At 38.9% G+C, this 25,700-nt stretch overlaps 1 protein-coding gene across 1 annotated transcript in view; it reads left to right on the top strand.

Annotated features, from left to right (window-relative positions):
* SERGEF (secretion regulating guanine nucleotide exchange factor) overlaps positions 1 to 25,700 on the top strand; it is a 362,682-nt gene that overhangs the window by 49,424 nt on the left and 287,558 nt on the right. The window contains 1 exon segment of the mRNA XM_006865831.1: positions 8,814 to 8,972. Coding sequence (XP_006865893.1) covers positions 8,814 to 8,972 — 159 coding nt within the window.

Raw genomic sequence — 25,700 nt, 5'->3', positions numbered from 1 at the left:
TAATGTATTGCAAAGGCTCCGCAAGAAGCCTCGTTCACTGGGTAGCTGTAGCCCCATTTTAGGTATTCCAATCAGTCATAGGCAGAAGACGGACTTACAAGCCTTCTAGTGTGGTGTTTCTGACTATTCCTTTCTCTCCCTCTCCAGTGTCTACTCTGTGCTGCCCAGTCAGGGAAGTGCCGGAAGTTCTGCTGATGGATTGGCTTTTGATCTTTTGAAAGTAAATTAAAAATGATAAGATTAACAGCTTCTTTTCATCTAGTCAAGCTGTTACATATCAGATTTTACATTTTTGGATTTTGTTCAGTGCTCCTTAGGCCTTTTCTCAGGAGTTCTGGATTATTTACCTACTTGACATTGCAGCAGAATTTCACTGTACCTGCCAATGCAACAGACTAATGATCCTCATGTAGAAGATAGCCTGTCTTTCCAAAAGTTGATTTAGAAATGCTAAGATAAAGCAAGGCTTCTTACAGGCATAGCTTCATCATCAGTAGATCATCTTTGTAGCTGATCAGTCGATTTAATGGGTTGATATTTTGCTGTTGGGGCTCCATTGGTCTCTTGTAAGTGATCCTTTTATTTATACTGCATACGCTTGTGAAGTCCAAGCAAGTTTCCAGTTTCTCTTCAATGAACTCTACCATGTCAGAGCTGCAGGATTACCTGGATTCCAAAAAGTCATTGCTGACTTGCGTAGCCTCATTTTAGAATGTAGAAACAGAGCCAGGTATGTGAAGTAATGTGTCTAATGCCAAACAGTGACTGAGTATCAGACCTTCTGGAACTTGATACTGTTTGGCTTCTGGTGAGTTTGGGGGAGTATATCAAACTGTCCTAGAGCAGATAATATTGTAAAGCTGTATTAGGATGTTACATGTTGGAGTGGGAGCAGAAGACATGATTCCTTATTAGTTATGTGGTCGTGCAAAAGCCTAACATCTCTGAACTTTGAATGGTCTCTCTCCTCGAACAGTACTGTTAAATAGAAATATAAAGCCATTCACATTTCAAAAATTAAGAAACAGGTGAAATTAATTTAAAAAATATTTTTAATCTATGATACCTGATATATTATTTTAACATATTGTTATTTTTAAGTGCCGTTGAGTCAGTTCCAACCCATAGCGACCCTGTATAGGGTTTCCAAGGAGCAGCTGGTGAGCTTGAACCACTGACCTTGTAGTTCAAACGACTTTGCAGTCTGATGCATTAGCCCACAGTACCACACCAGGACTCCATTTTAACATGTAGTCAGTATGAAAATTAGTAATAAACCATTTAACCTTTTAGTTCTTATTTTTGGGCACTAAGTTTTTTTTTTTTTTTGATAATATAGATGAAAGATTTGGGTAATTCTATTAGCACATCTTCTTTCTTTCTTTTTTAAAGCTTTTATTTTGAGTTGAGTGGTAGTTTAGTGGCAGATAATCAGTTTTACATTCAACCAATTATATTTTGTTTCATTGTAATGATTACAATCCCCTCCATAAGTTAACAGTATTTACCTCTATTCATTTTTTTTTTAATGTACACAAAACACACAGAAAATATATATTCATTTAAATGACTAAAGGGTATATTTTACATGACAGCCTCCTGTCCACCAGTACACAGCCCTTCATATTCCATGGGTTTAGAGTCCTCAGCTGCCCTATCTCTCTATGCTATCGTCTCTGCTTCCATCTCTGCTGTGCCTGCTTTTCTACTTAGGATCCCACGTTCTGCTCATGTTCTTCCTTCCTGATGGTCATAAAGTCCTCTGTTCCTGAAATGCAAGATTAACTACTCCCCCCATTTTGTTTCACATCTTTTACCTTTACACTTGTGACAATTGCAATTAGTGAAGATAACAGTTATTTACTGTTGAATCAAAAGAATCCTATACCTGAACCCCTTTCACCAGACCCATCTGGACAAGAGGAAAACTATTCAGTGGGGATTCTACCTTACCCCTCATGTTCTGAAACTAAGCACAGTCTTGAAAGCTTGTAAGCCAACCATTTTGTGCCTTTATAGCCCCCCATTTTTAGTAGCCAGTGTCTAAGTTGCCTGTCCTTATCAACCCTATATACTGAGGGGACATGTTTGATCCTTGACATGAAGAATCCTTCCTTTTTAGTTGGAATTTTGAGCAACTATATCCATTAGCAAAGGTACATTTCATCAAATTGTAGCAATTTATGCTTGCTTCCTGTATCAAACTTCTTTATCTTTTTTCTTGTTGAGTTCTGATTAGCAAACCATCCAAGCTAGGTAAAATGGATACTATCTGCAAGTTTGGGAATTCTTGCATGCCTCCCTCCCTTCAGATCAGTTGGCTGCTTCACTCTCAGTTCTAGCTAGCCCCCTTGGCTGGGTCAGTGTTCATAGGCTCGGGAGTTCCCACCTAAACTTCAGACCAGCCAGCACTTACTCTTTTCTCTCTCATATCAAGGTGACAGGTGTCTGTGGAGCATGGTTGAACTCAGCCCATGTCTTCATTGCTGCATTTCCCTCACACGGTTCACAGGTAGACAGGCATTCACTAGTGAGCTTACAAACCTGCTCATGTGTTCCCTTTGACTTTCAGTCTTGGAAGGGGGCTTACCCTGATGGGCTGATTTTTAGTGCCTTGATGGCTCCCAGTCAGACAACTTGCTTGATCTTGTAACATCCAAATAGTCTGCTTTTTTTTTTTTTCCTGCTGGTCTTTCTTTCAACAAGTATCTTCTGTTCCTCTAGCCACTTAGGGTTGGCCTACCTCCCCTTTCAAGTGGTTAGTCCAACCTTAAAAGGTTCTGATGGAGCTCAGGATTCCACGTAAGGCCCCATACTCTACAAAGGCTTAACAAGAAACCTACTTCACTGTGCAAATTGTAGTACCCCTTTTAGCTAATCCAATCGGTTATAGACTGAAGATGGGCTCACAAACTTTCTGTAATCATATTTCCCAATATTCCTTTCTGTCCCACTTAAATATCTATTTTACAATAGTAAGCAGGGGAAATAAATATCCACAGGACATTCAAGCACCTTAACATTATTTTCCCTCCTTTACCCATTCAGATAATGCCTTGATCCCTGTATCACAGAACCCTGTTATTCCAGGGTTGAGTATACATCACTACTTACATCTATCCCATTTAGCTCATGCAAACCTCCCTAAGTCTTCCCCTATCTTCCTTGTTCATCCATCCCCCTCCTTTTATATTGCCCTTCCCTTCCTTTCCTTTTTTAGTGATGTCCTTCCTGGTTTTTATATGAGGATTATGTTTGCTTCATAAAATGTAATAGGAAGTTCTCCATCTTTTCTATATTCTGGAATAATTTGAATAGCATTGGTGACACCTCTTCTCTGAATGTTTGGTAAAATTCACCAGTGAAGCCATCTGGGCCTGGACTTTTTTGTGGGTTTTTTTTTTTGATGGCCTGATCAATTTTGTCTTTTGTTATAGGTTAGTTTAAGTTTTCTACTTCACTGTGTAAGTTTAGGTAGGTCATGTTTTTCTAAAAATGTATCCATCTCCTCTAGATTTTCAAATTTGTTGGAGTACAACTCTTCATTATATTCTGTTATCCTTTTTATATCCATTGGTTCTGTTGTGACATCACCCATGTGGTTTTTATGTATGCTATTTGTGTCTTCTCCCTCTTTTCTTTTGTTAGATTTGTTAATGGTTTGTCAATTTTATTAATCATCTCAAAGAACCTACTCATTGTTGATTCTTTGATAGTTTTTTTTGTTTTCTATCTCATTTATTTCCACTCTAATCTTCATCATTTCTTTTCTTCTGGTGACTATAGGTTTTCTTTGCTGGTCTTTTTCTAATTTTTGGAGATGTGTTATTGTGTTGATTTTGGTTCTTTCTTTTCACATGTGGGCATTTATTGCTATAAATTGTCCTCTCAGCTCTGCTTTTATTTCACTTTATTTGTTCTACCTAGTAGCTTTTAAGCAGGGTGTTATTCAGTTTCCATGTATTTGACTGTATTTCCTTGATCTTTCTATTATTGATTTCTACTTTTATAGCATTGTGATCTGAGAAGATGCTTTATAGTATTTTGATGTTTTAAAATTTTATTGTTGTAGTTAAGTGCCATCAAGTCAATTCCAACCCATAGCAACCCTGTGTAGGGTTGTCAAGGAGTAGCTGGTGAGCTTGAACCACTGACCTTGCAGTTCAGAGAACTTTGCAGCCTGATGTATTTGCCCACATGGTGACCTGATATTCTGGAGAATGTTCCATGTGCACTGGAAAAGAATGTGTATTGTTCTGTTGTTGGGTTGAATGCTCTGTACAAATCTCTAAGGTCAAGTTGGTTGATTTGTTGTTTTGTTCTCTTGGGCCTTTGTTGATTTTTTTTCTAGTTATTTCCTGTTTTGAAAATGGTGTATTAAAATCTCCCACTATTATTGTAGGTTTGTCTAATTCTTTTTTCAATTCTGTTAGGGTTTGCTTTATATATTTTGGGGATCTTTCGTTGGGAGCCTAGGTATTTATTATGATTATGTCCTCTTGTTCAATTGACCCTTTAATCATGAGATAATGTTCTTCTTTGCCTCTTACTTGGTTTTTGCCTTAAAGTTTATTTTATCAGGAATTAGTATTGCTTCCCCTTGCTTGTTTTTTTATTGCAATTAGTTTGGTATATTTTTTTCCATCCTTTAATTTTTAATCTAGTTTTGTCTTTGTATGTAAGGTGTGTTTTCTTGTAGATAGCATATTGAAGGGTCCTGTGTTCTTATCCATTTTGCCACTCTCTGTCTCTTGACTGGTGTATTTAATTTAATTCATTGGCATATAGTATAATTATTGATTAGTATGAATTAATTGCTGTCATTATGTTGTTGTTTTTTTATGGTGCTGCTGGGTTTTTTGTTTTGCATGCCTTCCTTTGCTGAGTTCATTTTTGTGTGCCTTTTCTTGTCATAGTTTTAATGTTTCCATATCCTTCTTGAATTTTCTTTTTCTTGGTTTTTTTTTTAAATAAATGTTTTATTGTGTATTGAGTGATATTTTACATGGGGAAACATTGGTTTTACATTCATTCTATTGTATATCGTTTCATTGCCTTAGTTACCATCCCGTCCATGCATCAACCCCCAGTGAAAGGGTATACCTTGCATGCCCCCCCGCCCCACTGTCCTCAGCACACAGCCCCTTTCCCTCTCTGGGTCTCAACTCCTCAGGCACTCCATCTCTTCACATCATCCTCTCTGTCTCCATCTCAGGCCTCACTGCTTCTCTGGGTGGGGTCCCGCTCTCCGCTCTTCTCCGTTGATGGTCCCAGGGCCCTCTGCTCCTAGACTGAAAGGTTAGTCACTCCCCTCATTGCTATAAAATATCCGCCTTTACGCTTCAGTCCTCACAATCAGTCCTGGTAACAATTTTCACCATTGCATCACATGAGACCCTTCTGCATTTCTTTTCATCAGCCCTTCCTAGACAGGTTGGGTACTATTCACTGGAGACTCCACTATCCTCCCTGCCCTGTGGATCTAGGTTCCCTCTTGAAAGCTTGCAAGCCAGTCGCTTCTTACCTTTGTATCCCTCCCCCCATTTTGGGTGGCTAATGCTCAAGTTGCCCAACCCTTCCCACTCTTTGTGTGGAGGCGATGGGAATAACTCTTGTAGCCGGTAATTGTTTCCTCTTTTGAGCCACTGCAATTATATGTGTAGATCCAGTTCATCCAGGTGTATCAGATGACACTTTTTTTTTTTTTTTTCCCCTCTTTCTTCTTCCTCGGGTTGAGTTCTGTCCATCCAGTCACTGAAGCCAGGTCAAGTGGGTATTATCTGCAAGTGTGGGTGTTCTTGCATCTGTCTGCCCTCTTCTTATCAGCTGGTCTCTTCACTCGCCACTCTAGTCCTCTGTAGCTGTGTCACTGACTCTAAGCCCATGAGTTCCCCGGTCCCTCCTCGCTGCTGGGCAACCGAGTCTCCACCCGGGTTCACAGTAGTCTGCTGAACGATTCAGGGCTTAGTTCGCCGCTTCATTGGTGTTTTTAGGCCACTTCTCTTTATGGGTGACATGCGTGGTGGCCAATTAGAGCATGTATTTCCATTGCGTCTTAGTCTTGGGAGAGGATTTGTGCTGAGAGGACCCATCCACTTGCCTTGATGTCTCCTGGGCTAGCAGCCTACTTGTTCTTGTGGTAGCAGTCGGACTGCACTTAGTGTTCTGTGTTTTTCCTGTAGGTCTTTCTTTCAAGAAGTGTCTTCTGGTTTTCTGGGTGTTCCAGGCTGATCTGCTTGCCCTTTCGAGAGGAAGGTTTCCCATCTCTGAAGGTCTGGATGTGGTTAGGCTTTGATTTATATTCTTCTGTACTGCCGAGGCTCTTCAGGAATCCTCCTTCACTGGATACCTTGTAGTCCCATTTTAGGTATTCCAATCAGTTACAGGCAGAAGACAGACTTACAAGCTTTCTATGGTGACACCTCTGGCTATTCCTTTTTTTCCCCCTCCGGTGTCTGTTTTATAATATAATATATGGGAAACCAAGGTTCAAAAGTCAGCCAAGCATCATAACATTATTCCCCCCTTTTCCCCCTTCCAACCTTATCACAGTCTCTGTATCTCAGGATCCTGTTGTTCCAAGGCTTACATCATTTTTTACTTCTGTCCCATTTAGCTCCTTCATACTTGTCTAGTCGTTCTCCCATCTGCTTTGTTCTTCCATTCCCCTCTACCTACTTTTATATTGCCCCCACCTCACCTCCCAAACTGTCCTGTGTCTATTCCCTGCCCTGTGCTCCACATTCCCCTCCCGCCCTTAACCCTACCCCTATATCCTAGCAGCCTGCTAGGAATCCTTTTTAGTGGGATAGTATGGGTTCTTTTTCTTAGTCTTTTACAGTAGTGGTCCTATGCAGTATTTTTCCTTTTGTGGTTGACTAATTTCACTCAACATAATGTCCTTAAGTTTCATCCATGTTAGGAAGTGGCATGCAGCTTCCTTGTTATTTTTCAAAGTAGCATAGTATTCCATTGTGTGTATGTACCACAGCTTGTTTATCCATTCTTCAGGCGATGGGCATTTTGGCTGTCTCCATCTTTTTGCTATTGTAAATAGTGCAGCTATGAACATTGGTGTGCATATATCTTCCCGTGTTGTGGCTCGTTTTTCTTGTGGGTAAATACCAAGTAGAGGAATTGCTGGATCATAAGGTATTTCTATTTTCAACCTTCTGAGGAAGCGCCATATTGCTTTCCAGAGAAGTTGGACAATTTTGCAGTCCCACCAACAATTCAGGAGTGTCAGTCTCCCCACATCCCCACCAGCATTTATTGTCCTCAGATTTTTTGATCTTGGTATGTTTTGAAGTATTAAGTTTCTTTGATGTTATCCTATATTCTATTAATTTGTTCTTCCTTTTAAAACAATTTGTTTTATCCTAAAATCTACCTGACCTCCTCACCATTTAGATATCTGTTCCTATGCTTTTCTCTTCTTTTGCACTGTAATTGTTTTGATCATAGACTGACCTTCCAGATCCACTTATTTCATTCTTGTAGTTTTGTTTTGCTCTGGATTCTTCTATCTCACAGTTGAGCTCTGGGTGGTGTTGCCATGTATGTCAGTCTCTGGTTGTTGTCTGCTCTTGTTGGTTCTCAGTCCAAAGAATTCCCTTTAGTATATTTTGAAGTGCTGGCTTGGCTTTTACAAAATCCCTTAATTTCTGTTTACCCTGGAATGTTCTGATTTTGCCGTCATATTTGATTGACAACTTTGCTGGGTGTATGATTCTTGGTTGGCAGTTTTTGTCTTTCAGTTGTGTATGTATTTCCTCATTTGGCACTAAGTTTTGTAGTCCATTAGTACATTTTTCACTTACAATAAATCTCAATTTGGACATGTCACATTTCAGGTGTTTAGTACACACATGTGACTAGTGGCTACTGTATTAGACAAGTTAGTTGAAGGACCTTAAAATGTTAAAGTTGGAAAAATTCTTACAAAGAGTTATAGGCTGATAACTCATAGGCCAAACTATATAGCTCATGGTTTCATTTTGTTTGGATTCAGGAAAAAAAAAAACCAAAAAACTTGGATGTGAATGCGTTTAAATAAACATGTGCTTTTTGGATTCCACAGTTGCCCACCCATCTCTTTTGTTACCAGTGCCATCAGTTCTTTTGTCTGCCCTTCTAGACTAACCATCCTCTTTTCTAGTTTTCAGCTGGTGAAACTAAGGCTTTGAAAGGAAGGAAGTGATTTGTCCAAGGTTGCATACCAGATCCAGGAATAGAAGCCAGAATCATTTGACTCAGAATTTGCTCTCTTCCTATTAAATCACAATGTCAGTCAGTTGCATCCCTGCTTATATAGCACAGGATTCTTAGGAGGTTTGAATGAACTGATGTGAGGTGATATCATGGTGTTATAGTTTCTGCTTGACAGGTCATACATGCAGTGAAACACTTAGCTTTTTAAAAAGTTTCCACTTTAATAATATATCTTTTAACCTGCTATTTTAAACAGTTAATATATTGTTGCAAGCACATAATTTAAAGATGTACAAAATTGAGAAACATATGTCTTGCACATTGTAGATGTTGTATAAATATTTGTTGAATGAATAAATGAAAAAAATTCACACATTCCAATTCTTTAACAAATTACTAAGAACATTTGATCTTCTTTTCTGTGTATAAGATTTAAAAAAATCTCTTTGCTATGCATGAATTTTGTATGTCTGTTTTCTCCACTCACCATTGCAGCTAAAGTATAAAATATAAAACTTCTTTTAACCATTTTCAGATTTGTGCTGTTTTCAATCAATTTTGACTAATGTGTCTCTACCTCTTTTGTTCCCTTTCTGTTTAAGATGCAGGAGAGCTGTATGTTTGGGGGAGCAACAAACATGGTCAACTGGCAACCCAGGCTGCTTTCCATCATGTGCCCCAGAAAATAGAAGTACATTGTTTTGGGAATGAGAAGGTCACTGCAGTCTGGAGTGGATGGACACACCTGGTGGCACAGACAGGTAGGTGAGAGAAGCAGCAAATGTATGGTTGGTAAGAGCAGCTGGCGGGGCAGCTGTCTAAACAACTACAGTGCTCAGGATTAATGAAGTTGATTTTTATTGCTTTAAGGACTGTAAAGAGGAAGACCAGGGGTCTTGTTCTGAATTCAGCTAGCTATGCACTTTTTTGTCTCCAGGTCACAAATTTAGACCCTAAATGTCAAGGTTGGGGAAGGTTAACTCCTGGTCCTAAGAGGCTCTGAGAAGGGATCCACTGCAGCAAGCATCACTCAGAAATGTGTCCAGGTTTGGTGAGGAGTCTTTGCCTTGTCATAGCTGAAGCGATGATGTCTCTATTTGCATTTCCATCTGAGTCTAAGTTAAAAGCACCAGAAATATTTCAAGATTGGTAGAGGAGCATTTATTTTGAATAACAGCTGGCATTGTATTCTGAATTAAACTTTATTGATTCTAACAAACTGTATATCAATTCAGACATCCTATAGATTACCTCAGATGTTATGCTCTATCACTTTTGGTTTCTGTATAACTTTTTACTGTAGGCATCTTTGTCTTCTCTTGGACCATGCCTTCCAACTTAATATAGATAAACTTAAGTGTAAGAATATAGAATGGAACAAAAGAAAAGAGAGAGAAGACACAAATAACATGCATAAGAAATCATATGGGTGACAGAACCAACGGAAAATAAAAAGGATAATAACAGAATACTGTGAAGAGTTGTATTCAAACAAATTTGAAAATCTAGAGGAAATGGATACATTTTTAGAAAAGCGATACCTATCTAAATCAACACAGAGTGAAGTAGAAAACTTATACTGACCTGTAACAAAAGAAGAACTTGATCAGGTCATCAAAAAAATTGCTCCCCCACCCCAAAAGTCCAGACCAAACATTCAGAGAAGAGCTGATACCAATTTTACTCCAACTATTCTAGACTATAGAAAAGGATGGAAAGCTTCCTAATGCATTTTATGAAATGAGTGTAATCCTCATACCAAAACCAGGGAAGGACATCACTAAAAAAGAAAATTATAGACCAGTATCCTTCATAAAGGAGCTCTGGTAGCGTAGTGGTTCCGAGTCAGGCTGCTAACCTCAAGGTCAGCAGTTTGAAACTACCAGCGGGAGAAAGATGAAGCTTTCTGTTCCTGTAAATATTTACAACCTTGGAAACCCTATACAGGGTCACTATGAGTTGGAACCGATTCCACGGCTTACCATCACCACCACCATCACATCCATCATAAATGTAAATGCAAAAAATTTCAACAAAATCCTAGCCAACAGAATCCAACAACATATCAAAAAAACAAAACATCGCAGTTAAGTAGGATTCATACCAGGAATGCAAGGATGGTTCAATATTAGAAAAACAATCAATGTAATCTGTCATATAAATAAAAAAAAAGGAAAAGAAAGAACCACATGATCATATCAAATGATGCAGAAAAGGCATTTGACAAAATTCAACACCTATTCTTGATAAAAACACTTAACAAAGTAGGAATTAAAGGAAACTTTGTCAATCTAATTAAGAGCATATATACAAAACCAATAGCCAATATCACTTTCAACAGAGAGAAACTGAAAGTCTTCCCTTTGTGAACAGGAACCAGACAAGGATGCCCTTTTTCATCACTCCTATTTAATATTGTGTTGGAAGTTTTAGCTAGAGCTTTAAGGCAAGAAAAGGAAAATCAAAGGCATCCAAATTGGCAAAGGGTAAGTCAAACTATGATCCTATACATAGAAAATCCCAAAGACTCAGAAAAAAAAAAATTATTTGAACTCATTGGAAGATTCAGCAAAGATTAATATACAAAAATCACTTGGATTCCTCTGTACTGCTAAAGACAGCTCTGAAAAGGAATACCATTTACAATAGCCACCCAAAGGATGAAATATTTAGGAATAAATCTAACCAAAGAAACAAAAGACCTATACAAAGAAAACTGCAAAACACTACTACATGAAACCTACTACCAAAGAGATATACAAACATGGAAGAATATACCATGCTCCTGGATAGGATGACTTGACTTTGTAAAAATGTTAATACAACCCAAAGCAATCTATAGATGTAACACAATCCCAATTCGGATTTCAACAGTATTCTTTAAAGAGATGGAAAAAATGATCATGAACTTTATATGGAAAGGAAAGAGAGTCGGATAAGAATTTAGAATGGAAGACTTTACGTACCATTCATTTATCTATCCAACAAATTTTAGAGGTCTTTTCATGTACTAGATACAAACCCTGCTTTTAAGGAATCCATTGCCCATGGGAAGACAGACCTGTAATGAAATCTCACTGCTCTGCAATATTGTTGCTGTTAATTGCCATCGAGTCAGTTCCGACTCATAGTTACCCTGTATAGGATTTCTGAGACTTTAAATCTTCATGGGAGCAGTAGATATGCAATAATAGAGTTAAATACTAAGTGCAAAAGTAGTATACTAACTGTGTGAAAGATGTGGTTAGGGAAGGATTTTCAGAAGACCTGTGTAGAATCTCGGTTGGATTAGAAAGCTGAACAGAATTTGCCACATGTCTGTCATAGGATGAAAAGGGCATCCTAGGGCTTGCTACTCAACATTGTCTATGGGTCAGCAGGCTTGGTATCACCTGGAGCTTGTTAGAAATGCAGTCTCGGTTCCCACCCCAGACCTCTGTATAAGAAGAGCAGTTAACAAGTTCCCGAAGTGATTCTTTTGTACATTGAAGTTTGAAAAACACTGATCTGTGATACCCTGTTCTTCAAAACATAGTTATAGGTCTCTGATTTAGAAATGAACTGTATTTGTCTGCTAAATTGTGTTACAAATTATTTCTGAAGTCAGAATCTGGATAAATAACTTGAAAGTACTTTTCAAACATCTGTGAAGCAAGGTTTTTTTTTTTGCTGTTGAAGGCCCTTTAAATTTAACTGTTGTTGTTATATGCCGTGGAGTTGTTTCCGACTCATAGCGACCCTCTATAGGGTTTTCGAGGCTGTAAATCTTTATTGGAGCAGAAAGACTCATTTGTCTCCCATGGAACAGCTGGTAGTTTCAAACTACTAACCATAAGATTAGCAGCCCAATTCATACACACTATGCTACCGGAGGCACTGCTTTATTGGTTTACTTTAACTTGAATCATGTTAATTTTAAAATCTTGTAATGATGACTTTTGTCCTAGGCCTATGGCACCCTTCCGTTGGTCATCTGTAACCTGATTTTCAAGTTGTTGTTGTTAAGTGCCATCAATTCCGACCCACAGTGACCCTGTATAGGGTTTCCAAGGAGCAGCTGGTGAGCTTGAACCACTGACCCTGCAGTTCAAATGACTTTGCAGTCTGACACATTAGCCCACAGCACCACACTTTTATTGAGCATTATATGCCAGTTTGGGATCGCTAGGTACTTTATCCATTAAATCATTTAATCTTCCTATGAAGTGAGCATGTTTAACCCTGTTTTATTGGCAAGGAAACAAGCTCAATTTCAACAAGGGTTTCAAGGCTGTTTTGGGTGGGAATTCAAATTCAAATTGGTCTGAGTCCAAAAAACATAGAAATTGCTCCTGATTTGTCTATTGTTGTTGTTAAGTGCTGTTTAGCTGATCCCGACTTATATTGACCCTGTGTACGGTTTCTGCGGAGCAATTGGTGAGTTTGAACTGCTGTCATTGAAGTTCAAACCGACTTTGTGGTCGAGTGCTTGTCCTACAGTATCACACCAAGCCCCATCCTGATTTGTCTAGCATATCTTATAAATTTAGACCATTGGCATAGTCTGACCGCTAACTTGGAAAAGTAATTTTGTGCGCACATTTTATTTCATCCATCCATAAACAGGTGAAGAGGAGAGTATTTTGGTTAACTGTATACAATAGTCTGAGTAATTGTGGTAACAGGTAGGCATTTCATGGTTAGTCAGTCTTCAAAGTATTGCAGTTACTCCCAGTGGTAGTGAATTTTGTTGAGTCGCTTAGTAAACCCTTTAACTAGTTAGGAAGCTGATTAATGAAAGACCTAAAGATGCTGCTTCTTTGATTTTAGCTTTGGAGCATTATAACTATGTGATTCTCATTACTGGGCCAGCAGCCCAGCCCTTGGGGTTGGAGGTTGGAACCCATGTCTCTGACACTGTGTGAGTCACCCCAGCTGCTCTCCCCACCTCCTCCAGAAAGCATGAGTTTTTGGTAACATTTCAACTGTCTAATTAACTTGTTAATTCAGATCTCTTGTTTATGTTCTTTGTCATTTCGCCTTTCTCCTAAGACCAGGACTGGTGAGAGCTGGGCTGCTTGAGTGCCCTGATTGTTTTTGGGTACATGGGAGTCTCCTGCTATTTATTTGATTCACCATCTTTGTGCTCTGTCTAGCAGCAGTGGAAACCCTTGCCCTGGCCCAGTGTTACTGAGACAAAACTCTCAGGGTTTGTAGTTTAATCAGACTCAGCTGCTGACATTAATGAAACAGGATTTCCCAGCAGGGTCAGAAGCAGCTAGTTAGTGAAACAAGAAGTGCATTGGGGGCCACATCATCACAGAGATGTTCAGTCTCCCTATGGGAGTCATTACTTGTGTGACATTGATTTTAAAAGGTGAACCTTTATCTGGTCAGGAAAATTGGGATGTGATGGGATAGGATTAGAGAAAGGAGGAGGACTTTACATTCCCTCTTCATAGTCTTTAGATATTATGGTGAAGGTTAACCAGAGGTGATTTTGTCCCTTAGGAGAAATTTGCAATATTTAGAGACATTTTTGTTTGTCACAGTTTGGGGATGCCACTGACATCTAGTGGGTAAAGACAGGGATGTTGTGTAACATCCTACAGTGCAAGGGCAGCCCCCCCACATAAGAGAATGAACCATTCAAAATGTAAATAGTGTCAAAGGTGAGATATGCTGCCCAAGACTGACGTGCCCAGTGTTAGATGGTTAGCAGTGGCAGTTTTCACATCAGAATCACTGTTCAGTTTGTATGAGAATTTGGGATGCGTTCTCTGCCCTGCCCCCTCAGGAGTCTGGTGCCTGCCTGGCTACAGTGTTTGCGATGGAAAAATACTTTTTTCTGTTAGTCAGAAGCATTTGGAGACAGTCCAAGAGAACCTGTTCTAATCTGGGAGACTTGGCAAGAGTACCTGTATCTCCAGGCTGCTGGAGCTGCATTCTAGAAAGCTTTCCCAAGCTGCTTAATGTCCCTGATTATTCTCAGGAACTTCAAGGGACTCCTGGGTGTCTTTATCCAGGCTCAGTGACCTGCAGCTGTCTCTTCTGAGACTGATGATTTCCTGGCCTGAAATGCTTCTACTGAGAGTTGATGACAGATCTGGGTGTTTTCCTAGTTTGATGTCCTTGGTCCTTGGTTAAGTCATTTCACTTGGCTAGGCCTCTGTTTCCCTATCTTTCTAGTAGGTTATTAACAACCAGCCTGCCTTCTATAGAGAGCTGCTGTGAGGTTCAAGTGAATGAATCTGTGTGGAATGAAGGACCAAAAGAACTCAACCAGAAAAATTCCTCTTTCAAAAGAATCAGTTTCCCACATACCCGAACCCACCCTAACCGCCAGACTTCTGACGCCAGCAACCTTCCCCAAATAAGAGCCAATCAGCTTGAAAGTTACATGTTATCTAGAGAAACTTCCCCTGACTACCTATAAAAAGGCCTGCGTGCCTGCTTTTTAGGTCGCCATCAAGATGGTAGACCCACCGCATGCAGTGTTATCCTGAGATCAATAAACGCTTCTGCTGACTGCGTATGCGAGGAGAGTCGTTTGTGGGGGACGCAAAATCGGGCACCACATGGAAGATCCCAGCTCACTGTAAAATGCTATATGCACAGAAGTGAGGGGTGCCTGAGGTTGGGACATGTGAATGAATTAAGGAGTTAGTCATTACTTTTAGAAAGATTTCTGTTTCCACAGGGCTTTCAGACATAACAATTTCTTCCCTGAAGACTCATAAGGTGACCAGGGATGCTGTGCTCAATATCCAACTGTGACAGGCAATGTTTCCTTAGTCTGTAACACATATGCATCAAGCGAATAACTTTTATATTTTCAGCCGCCTGGAAACTCTTTGTGGCCTTGTAGGTAATTTTCCCTGTTCAAATCTCTTAACTACACTCTTGTATTGTTCCTGCAAGATACTCACCCTGATTTATATGGAGTATATTTATTTGTGTCCTTATTTGTCTGGTGTCTGAAATATAAATTCCATCAGAGCAAGTGTCTATTTTGTGTATGACTGTGTCCGTGGCACCTGGGTCAGGCCTGGCAGATAATAAGTAATAGGCATCAATTACTGAATGAATAAATAGTGCCAAGGTAGAGAGCGACATGGGTTTTACAGTTAGCCCTAGATTTGCATCTTTCTTTGTAGGTTTTACTGGTTGTGTGATACTGGGCAGTTCTCACATCATTAAGGCCACTGTCACCTCCTGCCTGGACCCTGTGGTAGCCTCCTGACTGGTGACTCTTTCTGTCTTCTAATCTGTTCTCCCTACCACAGTTGGAAGATCTTTTCAAACCCACGATGTCACATTTAAATGGTTTCTCATTGCTCAATGATAAAGCCATAATCCTGAGTGACCCTACAAGGCTCTGTGTGGTGGATTCTCTGCCTACTTTCCCAGCCCCGTCTCTCACCATGCTGCCCCTTCTTTTCCCCTAGATTTGATTTATTTTGAGTTGGGTAGCCATTCTCTCACCTCCTTTTCCTCCCCTCTTAACAAAAACTCACTGCCCTTCAGGTTCCTATCCAGTCTTTTGAGGGTTGCTGTTGTCATTTTGACCGCATATAGATAGATCTTAAAAGAGTATAATTCTCAAGTCAGACTTTTTTTTTTTTTTTTTTAACTAGTAAGTTAAACTGTTGTTTTGTTTTAAGATGACTTTAGGGATATTTTTGGTTTAAGGTTTAAACATTATATCACAGGACAATAGTTTTAAGTGTTCATCCACCTTTCATGGTGTCTGGAAAGTCTGGATTCTATGAACATTTTAAATTGTCTTCTTCATTTCCCCCCTTTTGATCAGAATTCTCTGATCAAACTGGTAATGGTAGCCAGGCACCATCCAGTTTTTCTGGTGTCATGGAAAAGGAGGCAGTTGTTCATGGAGGCATTTAGGCACACATGGGATTTCCTCCTCCTATTCCTGATTGTCCTTCTTTTGTTCCAGGTGAATAGAGAACAAGTGTACTTTGGATGGCATCTTGTAAATTTTTAAGACTCTAGGCATTACAGAACAAACTATAAGGTAGAATAGAACTAAACATGATGTTAGGCCAATTAATTGGGGTGTCGTATGAAACCATGACCCTAAACCTGCAAACCAAGGAATCAAATGCCCTGAGGTTTTTGGTTGTACATCAGTAGCCTTAGGAGTAACACCCATTTTTTTTTGGTCACTGTTGTAAATATAGCTATCACACAGTTTTTATCAGTTCAACTTTTTAGAGATATGTAACTTATTGACTGGAATTATAATAATTGTCTATGCAACCCTACCCTTAATCAATGTGATTTTTCTATACTTGTCAACCCCTTTTTTCCTTCTTCCTCTTGCTCTTGTTGTTAGGTGCCGTTGAGTTGGGTCCCACTCGTCGAGACTCTGTGCACAACAGAATGAAACAATGCCTGTGCCATCATCACAATTGTCATGTTTGAGCCCCTTGTTGCTGCCACTGTGTCAATCCATCGAGTTGTTGAGGGTCTTCCTCTTTTTCTCTGACCCTCCACTTTGCCAAGCATGATGTCCTTCTCCAGGGACTCATCCTTCCTGATAACATGTCCAAAGTACGAGAGACAAAGACTCACCAGTCTTGCTTCTCTGCACTGTACTTCTTCCAAGACAATTTGTTTGTTCTTCTGGTAGTCCATGGTACTTTCAATATTCTTCTCCATCACCATAATTCCCATATATCTATTCTACTGTAGTCTTCCTTATTCATTATCCAATTTTCACATGCGTAAGAGGTGATTGAAAATACCATGGCTGGGGCCAAGTGGCACCTTAGTCTTCAAACTGATATCTTTGCCCTTTAACATTTAAAGAAGTCTTTTGCAGCAGGTTTGCCCAGTGAAATACGTTGTTTGATTTCTTGACTGCTACTTCCATGATTGTTGATTGTGGATCCAAGCAAAATGAAGTCTCTTGACTGCTTCAGTCTTTTCTCTGCTTATCATAGTGTTATCTATTGGCCCAGTTGTGAGGCTGTAGTCTTCGATCTTCATCAGTAAGTAACTAAAGTTCTCTTTTCTTTCAGCATGCAAGATTGTATTTATTATCTGCATATCTAAGATTGTTAATGAGTTTTCCTCCAATCCTGATGCCACAGTCTTCTTCATATAATTGAACTTCTTAGCATACAGATTGGAGTCCTGGTGTGGTGCTGTGGGTTAATGTGCTAGACTGCAAAGTCTGTTTGAACCATAAGGTTGGTGGTTCAAGCACACCAGCTGCTCCTTGGAAACCCATCATAGGATTGCTATGGGTCAGAACCGACTCAATAGTACTTAACAAGAACAACAATCAGATTGAGTAAGTATGGTGAAAGGACACAGCCCAGGTGTCTACCTTTCCTGATTTTAAAACATTTAATAGCCCCTTGTTCTATCCTGCCCTTGGTAACCACTAATAAACTTTGGTCTCTATACATTTGCTTTTTCTTATCATTTTATATAAGTGAAATCATACAATATTTGCTCTTTTGTGATTGACTTATTTTTGCTCAGCATGTCTTCAAGCACCATTCATACTATAGTGTATCAAAACTTCATTTCTCCTAGTGGTGGCGGTATATTGTGTAGTTGGTTCTGACTCCTGGTGACCCTGGATAGGGTTTCTAAGGCTGTAAATCTTTACAGGAGCAGAAAGTCTCATCTTTCTCCCATAGTGGTTAGCAGCCCCATTCATAACCCACTACACTATGAGAACTCCTTAGTGGCTGAATAGTATTCCATTTTATGTATGTGTACTACATATTGTTTTTCCATTAATTTGTTGATGGGTATTTAGGTTGTTTCTGCCTTTGCTATTGTAAATAGTGCTACAGTGAACAGAGTGTACAAGTTTCTTTTAGAGTGTCTCTTTTCTAGTTTTTTGGATAGCTGCCTAGGAGTAGGGACTTCTGTTATGGTGCTGTAGGATCATCACTGGACTGTGAAACACAAGGTCAGCAGTTCAAACCTACCAGTTGCTCCTTGAATCCCTATAGGGGGTCACTATGAGTTGGACCTGACTGGATGACACTTTACAACCACCACTTGGGTCATTTGGTAGTTCTATTTTTCGTTTTTTGAGGAACTGCTATACTATTTTCCACAACAACCATATAATTTTGTAATCCTACCAACAATGGATAAAAGTTCTGATTTCCTCACATCCTTACCAATATTTATTATATTCTGGTTTTTAAATCTTAGCCATCCTGCTATTGTTGTTAAGTGCCGTCGAGTCGATTCTGACCCATAGCGACCCTGTACAGGGTTTCCGAGGCTGTAAATCTTTACGGGAGCAGAACGCCTCATCTTTCTCCCGCGGAGCGGCTGGTAGTTTCGAACTGCTGACCTTAAGGTTCACAGCCCAATTCGTAACCACTATGCTACCAGAGCTCCTTGTGGGATTGAAATGGTATCTCATTGTAATTTTGATTTGCATAATTCTGATGGCTAATGAGGATCTTTTCATGTGTTTTGTGGCCATTTGATTGTCCTCTTTGGTGAAATGTCTGTTAAAGTCATTTGCCATTTTATGACTGGGTTATTTGTGTTTTTGTTTTTAAAGTTTTGTATGTTTTTCCCTTACTACATTTTGGTTAGATATATGGTTTCTGAGACATTGTCTTCCAGTCAGTAGGTTGTTTTTTCACTTTTTTTCATCAAGTTTTTTTTTTTTTTTTTACTTTTTATTGTAAATTGAGTGAAGATTTGAAAGACAAGATCATCAGCTTTACATTCAACAAATCATGTACTTTGTTTCATCTCTATGATTACATTCCCCTCCATGCAACAACAGTTATCCTGCTTCCTCCCTGTGATTCCTATTTGCATTCCACACCTTCTATTTCCTTCTCAACTTTATTGTGAGAAAAATGTTGCTCTTTTGATTTTGAATGATTGACCATTCCATGGTGAGCATACCTCACTAGTGTTGTTGTTCCCCTATATACCTATCTACTGCTTGGCTGAAAACTGGGCCATAAGGGTGTGAATTCCTTTCTGAACTTGAAGGGTGGTTGAGGGTCATAGTCTCAGATTCCCCCAGTCTCTTTTTTTATTAAATAATTTTAAATTTGTTCCACATTTTCTCCCGTCCAGGGCCCTCTAATATGATCCTTTTCAGAGCAGTTGGTAGTGGTAGCTGGGAACTATCTAGTTCTTCTGGTCTCAGAGTCTTGGAGACTGATGCTCACATGTTCCATTAGTCTTTTGGAATAATTGATTCCAAGCCTTTTCAATTCTTAACACTCTTCTTTCTTCTGCACATGGAGAGCCCATATGCACCTTAAATGGCCGCTCCTGAGCTTTCAAGATCCCAGACACTACTCACCCAAACAGGATACAGAACATTGTCTTTGTGGACTTGGTATTTTGATGAGCAAAAGTGCTTAATTTTTATGAGGTACCACTTATTTGTTGAAAGCTAGACCTTGGAGCATTGCCACTGCTGTTGCTTCTAAAATTTCATGGCTTTAGTTTACACGTTTAGGCTGTTAGTCCATTTTGACCTTCCTACTGTGTACGCTAAGGAGCTCTGGGAGTGTAGTGGTTAAGAATAGGGCTGCAAACCACAAGGTAGGCAGTTTGAAACTACCAGCTGTTCCACGGGAGAAAGATGAGGCTTTCTACTCCTGTAAAGATTTACAGCCTCAGAAGCCCTGTACAGGGTCGCTATGAGTCGGAACCGACTCCATGGCACATAACAACAACAACTGTGTATGGTGTCAGATATGAATCCTGCTTCATTTTTCTGCATGTGGGAATCCATTTTTCCAAGCAGTATTTATTGAAGGGGGTCCTGGTGTGGCACTACAAAGTCAGCGGTTCAAACCCATCAGCCTCTCCTTGAAAACTGTATACAAGGTTGCTCTGAGTTGGAACCATAGTCGGCACGTCACCACCACCACCACAATTTATTGAAGAGACTCTTATTTCCCCATCAAATGGACTTGCTAGTACCCTTGTCACAAATCAGTTGATCATACATGTGTGGGTTTATTTATGGACTCTATTCTATTTTTACTGCTCTGTGATCCTACTGCTATGCCAGTACCAACCTGTTTATATTACTGTAGCTGTATGTTGTTGTTAGGTGCTGTTGAGTTGGTTCTGACTCATAGCTACCATATGTGCAGCAGAGTGAAACATTGACCAGTCCTTCCTAATCCTCACAAGTGTTCAGGTTGAGCCCATTGTTGTTGCCACTGTGTTAGTCCAGCTTAATGAGGGGCTTCCTCTATTTCTCTGACCCTACACTTTACCAAGCATGATATTCTTCTCCAGGGACTGGTCCTTCCTGACAGTATGTCCACAATAAGAGATACGAAGTCTTGCCGTCATTGCTTCCACGGAGCAATTTGGCCGTACTTCTTCAAAAACAGATTTGTTTGTTATTCCAGCAGTCCGTGATATACTCAACATTCTTCACTAATAATTCAAATCCAACAATTCCTATCTAGTCTTCCTTATTCATTGTTTAGCTTTCACATGCATATAAGACCTTTGAAAATACCATAACTTGGGTTACTTAGTCATAAATTGACAGCTTTGCTCTTTAAAACTTTAAAGAGGTGTTTTACAGCAGATTCGCTAATGTAATATGCCTTTTAATTTCTTGACTGCTGCTTCCATGAATGTTGATTGTGGATCCAAGCAAAATGATGTCTTTGACAACTTCAGTCATTTCTCTGTTTATCATGATGCCCAATTGTGATGACTTTCATTTTATCCTTACTGAAGGCCTTTGATCTTCATCAGTAAGTACTTCAAGTCCTCTATGATTTTAGCAAGCAAAGTTGTGTCATCTGCGTACTGCAGGTTGTTGTTGTTGTTAAGTGCTGTGGAGTCGGTTTTGACTCATAGTGACCCTGAACAGGGTTTCTGAGGCTATAAATCTTTACAAGAGCAGAAAGCCTCATCTTTCTCCCATGGAACAGCTGGTAGTTTCATACTGCTGACCTTGAGGTTAGCAGCTCGATTCTTAACCAATGGTAGTTGATGAGTATTTCTCCAAGCCTGATACCGCATTCTTCTTCATATAATCCAGTTTCTCAAATGATTTGCTCAGCATACAGATTAAATAAGGTGAAAGGACACAATCCTGATGCACACCTTTCCTGATTTTAAACCATTTATTATCTCCTTGTTCTTTTCAAAGGACTGTCTCTTGGTGTATGTACAGGTTCCTCATGAGTGCTATCAAGTGTTCTGGGATTTCCATACCTCTCAATATTATCCATACTTTGTAATGATCCACGCAGTCAGATGTTTTGCAACACATCTAGACATTGTTCTGGTATTATCCGCTTTCAGGTAAGATCCATCCATCATCATCAGTGATATCCCTAATTCCATGTTCTCTCTAAATCCAGCTTGAATTTCCAGCAGCTCCTTGTCGATGTACTGCTACACCATTTTTGAATGATCTTCAGCAAAATTTTGCATACATTTGTTATTAATGATATTGTTTTATGATTTCTACATTCTGCTGGATCATCTTTCTTTGGTTATCCAGGATCTCTTTCCTTTCCATGTGAAGTTGGTGATTAGGTTTTCCCATGTCTTTAAAGAATGATGTTAGAACTTGGATTGGGATTACATTATCTCTATAGAATGTTCAAATGGACTGCAAGGTCAGTTTGATCCACAAGGTCAATAATTTAAAACCACCAGTCGCTCCTCGGAAACCCTCTACTAGGTCAATATGGGTTGGAACTGGCTCAAGGGCACATAACAACAAGAACAGCATTGTAAATGGCAGTGTTTTCCTGATTTCCTTTTCAGAGCTGTCTTTATTAGTATAAAGGATTCCAACTATTTTTATATGTTAATGCACCTGCCACTTTGCTGAATCTTTCATTGATTTCTAATCATTTTCTTGCTGAATCTTAGGGATTTTCTAAGTAGAGGATCATATCATCTACAAATAGAGTTTGACTTCTTTGCCAGTTTGGATGCCTTTAATTTCCCTTTCTTGTTTTATAGCTGTAGCTAAAATTTCCTGCACAATATTGAATGGGGGTGGGATCACTGTTTCTTTGGAATGGACACAAATATGGATCTCAAATATGGATACCAGTCAGTTGATGAGGTAGCTCCCTTCCAAATTTCTTGACATAAACGAGTGAGTGCTTCCAGCACTGTATCAGTTTGTTGTGTTCTGCCAATTCTTAGAGCCTTGTTTGTTACCAATGTCTTCAGTGTAGCTTGGACTTCTTTTAGTACCATTGGTTCTTGATTATGTGCTGTCTCTTGAAAAGGTTGAATGTTGACCCATTCTTCCTGGTACTGTGATTCTGTATTCTTCCACTTTCTTTTTTTGGGTTGGGGTGGGGCTGGTGGGTGGGTAAGTATAAGGAAGAGGTGAGTTAGGTTTGGGACTATAGCTAGGTCTAGGTTACTTTGAGTCAGGCCATGGCACTTAACAACAACAATAACAACAGCAACAAGAAGAAAGGGTATGCCTAGTACTTGATATATTGTTAGGGCTGTGGTTAGGATTAGGGCTACTGTTAAGGGTAAGTGTTAGTTTTAGGCTAGGAGTAAGCCTTAGTCTAGGTTTTAGGGTTACAATTAAGTTTATTTAATTTTATTCTTGAAATCCACTTGATTTCCTCTTCATTTAGAAATTCTTTAACTACATTAGTCCCTCCTTTTACTTTATGTTTTTTTTTTGTTGTTGTTGTTGCTCCTATATCCTGGGTCTCTCTGTTCAGTCTTACAGGTTTGTTTTATTTTGCATACTTAAATATCTGGGTTGAGTCTAGGTGATATTGTTATGTATGTTAGTCTCAGGTTGTTGTCTGCCACTGTTGAGTCTCTGTCCAGAGAGCTCCCTTTAGTATTTTTGTAAGGTTGTTCTTGTTAGGTGCCATCTCACTGGGGGTCTTCTCTTTTTCTCTGACCTTCCACCTTACCAAACATGATATCCTTCTCCAGAGACTGGTCCCTCCTGACAATATTTCCAAAGTATGAGAGACGAAGTTTGTCCATCCTGGCCTCCAAGGAGCACTCTGGCTGCACTTCTTCCAACACAGATCTGTTGATTCTTTTGGCAACCCATGGCACTTTGAATATTCTCCTCCAACATCATAACTCAACTGCACCAATTCTTCTACGGTTTTCTTTATTTACTGTCCAGCTTTCACATGCATATGAAGTAATTGAAAATACCATGGCTTGGATCAGGCTCACCTTAGTCCTCAAGCTGACATCTTTGCTCTTCAACACTTTAAAAAGGTCTTGTGCAGCAGATTTGCCTAATGCAATATATCGTTTGATTTCTTGACTGCTTCTTCCATGAGTGTTGATGGTTGATCCAAGAAGAATGAAATCCTTGACAACTTCAATCTTTCCTAGGTTGATAAGAATGTTGTTGATTGGTCCAGTGGTGAGGATTTTTGTTTTCTTGACATTGAGATGCAATCCATACCAAAGGCTGTGCTCTTTGATCTTCATCAGTAAATATTTTAAGTCCTCTTTGCTTTCAGCAAGCAAGATTGTATCATCTGCATATTGCAGGTTGTTAATAAGTCTTCCTCCAATTCTGATATGGCGTTTTTCTTCATAGAACTCTGCATCTCGTACTATTTGCTAAGCATACAGGTTGAATAAGTATGGTGAAAGAATACAACCCTGTTGCACACCTTTCTTAATTTTAAACCATTTGGTGTTCCCTTGTTCTGTTCAAACAACTGCCTCTTGGTCCATGTACAGATTTCTCACGAGCACAAGTCTGGTTTTTATAAGTTCTTATAATTTCTGTTTGTCCAAAAAATGATCTAATTGCACTGTCATATTTGATGGACAGTTTTGCTGAATATGATTCTTGGTTGGCAGTTTTTTCTTTCATTCCATTTGTCTTGACTACATGGTTTCCGCTGAAAAATCAAGACTTAGTCTTGTGAGTTCTTTGTAGGTAATGTTTTGTTTTTCCTGAGCTGCTTTCAGATTTCTTTCCTTTTCTTTGGTTTTGACAAGTTTGATTATAATATGTCTTGGTGTTTTTCTTTTGGGGTCTTTCCTGTTTGGAGTTTGTTCAACTTCTTGAATGGTTATCTCCTTATCTTTGATTATGTTAGGGAAGTTTTCTTTCAACGATTCTTGGACAATATTATCTTTGGGATATTTTGTCTTTTCCTGTTCTGGAATTCCTATCATACATAACTTAATCCTCTTGATAGTGTCCCACATAAATCTTAGGCTTTCTTTGGAATCTTTTGTTTTTTTTTCCTGATTTTTCCTCTAGCAGATGATTACTGATAGATTCTTCTTCCAACTCAGTAATTTGACTTTCCATTGAATCAATTCTATATCTTTGCCCTTTCAGTGTATTATTTATTTCTGAAGTCTTAGTGTTAATTTTCTGACTTTGTAATTGCTGTTTTTATATGGCTCCTATTTCGTCAATCATTTTGTCAGTGTTTCTTGAATTTTGCCATAGTTTTGGCTGTTTGTCTTGATTTAATTTGTAGTTTTCTCACAATCCTTTGAAGTTGCCAAATTAGTTTAAACAGTATTAGTATCACATTGTCTCTGAATATTTGGTAGAGCTCTCTAGTGAAGCCATCTGGTCCATGACTGGTCCATGTTGTTGTTGGGAGATTTTGATCACTGATACAATCTCTTCACTTGTTATGGGTCTGTTAAGACTTATTTCCTCTTGAGTTAGTGTGAGTAGGTTGTGTGCTTATAAGAATTTGTTCATTTCATCTAGGTCATCCAGTTTATTGCCATACAGTTTTTCATAATATTCTGTCATAATTCATTTCTATTGGGTCAGTTGTATTTTTGCCTTTTCTATTTTTAATTTTGGCTATTTGCATTTCTTCTTTTCTGTTTTAAGTCTAGCTAAAGGTTTGTCAATTTTATTGATCTTTTCAAAGAACCGAGATTTTATTGATTCTCTTTATTGTTTTTCTCTTTTTTTATTTTTGCTCTGACATTCCTTTTTTCCATGAGGAGGCTTAGGTTAGCTTGGTTTTTTTTCTTTCTAGTTTATGGGGTTGTCAAGTTAGTCTGCTAATTTGAGATCTTTTATACGTAAGCATTTATTCCTATAGGTTTCCTTCTGAGTACTTCCTCTGCTATATCTTATAAGATTTGGTATGTTGTGCTTTCTTGTTCATTTGACTATGAGAAATTTGTGATTTCTCCCTTTTCCACAGGTAAGTTCAATAGTGTGTTGTTTAATTTTCATTTGTTAATTTTTTTTTTTTTTTCTGTTATTGATTACTAGTTTTACACTGTTATGGTCAGGAAAAAAAACAACAAAAAAAAACTTTGTATGATTTCAAACTTTTAAAATGTATCAAAACTTGATTTGTGACCTAAAATGTGGTCTATCCTAGAGAATGATTCATGTGCATTGGAGTAGACTGTATAGTGCTCTGTTTGGGGTAGAGTGTTCTATGTATGTCTGCTAAATCTAATTGGTTTATAGTTTCATTCAGGTTCTCTTTTTCTAGTGATTTTTTTAGTTGTCTGTCCAGTATTGAAAATGGTGTATTGAA

Source organism: Chrysochloris asiatica, unplaced genomic scaffold (assembly GCF_000296735.1).
Source record: "Chrysochloris asiatica unplaced genomic scaffold, ChrAsi1.0 scaffold00083, whole genome shotgun sequence".
Lineage (NCBI taxonomy): Eukaryota > Metazoa > Chordata > Mammalia > Afrosoricida > Chrysochloridae > Chrysochloris > Chrysochloris asiatica.
The sequence above is the reverse complement of the archived record's forward strand: the minus strand, read 5'-3'. Positions and strand labels throughout refer to the sequence as shown.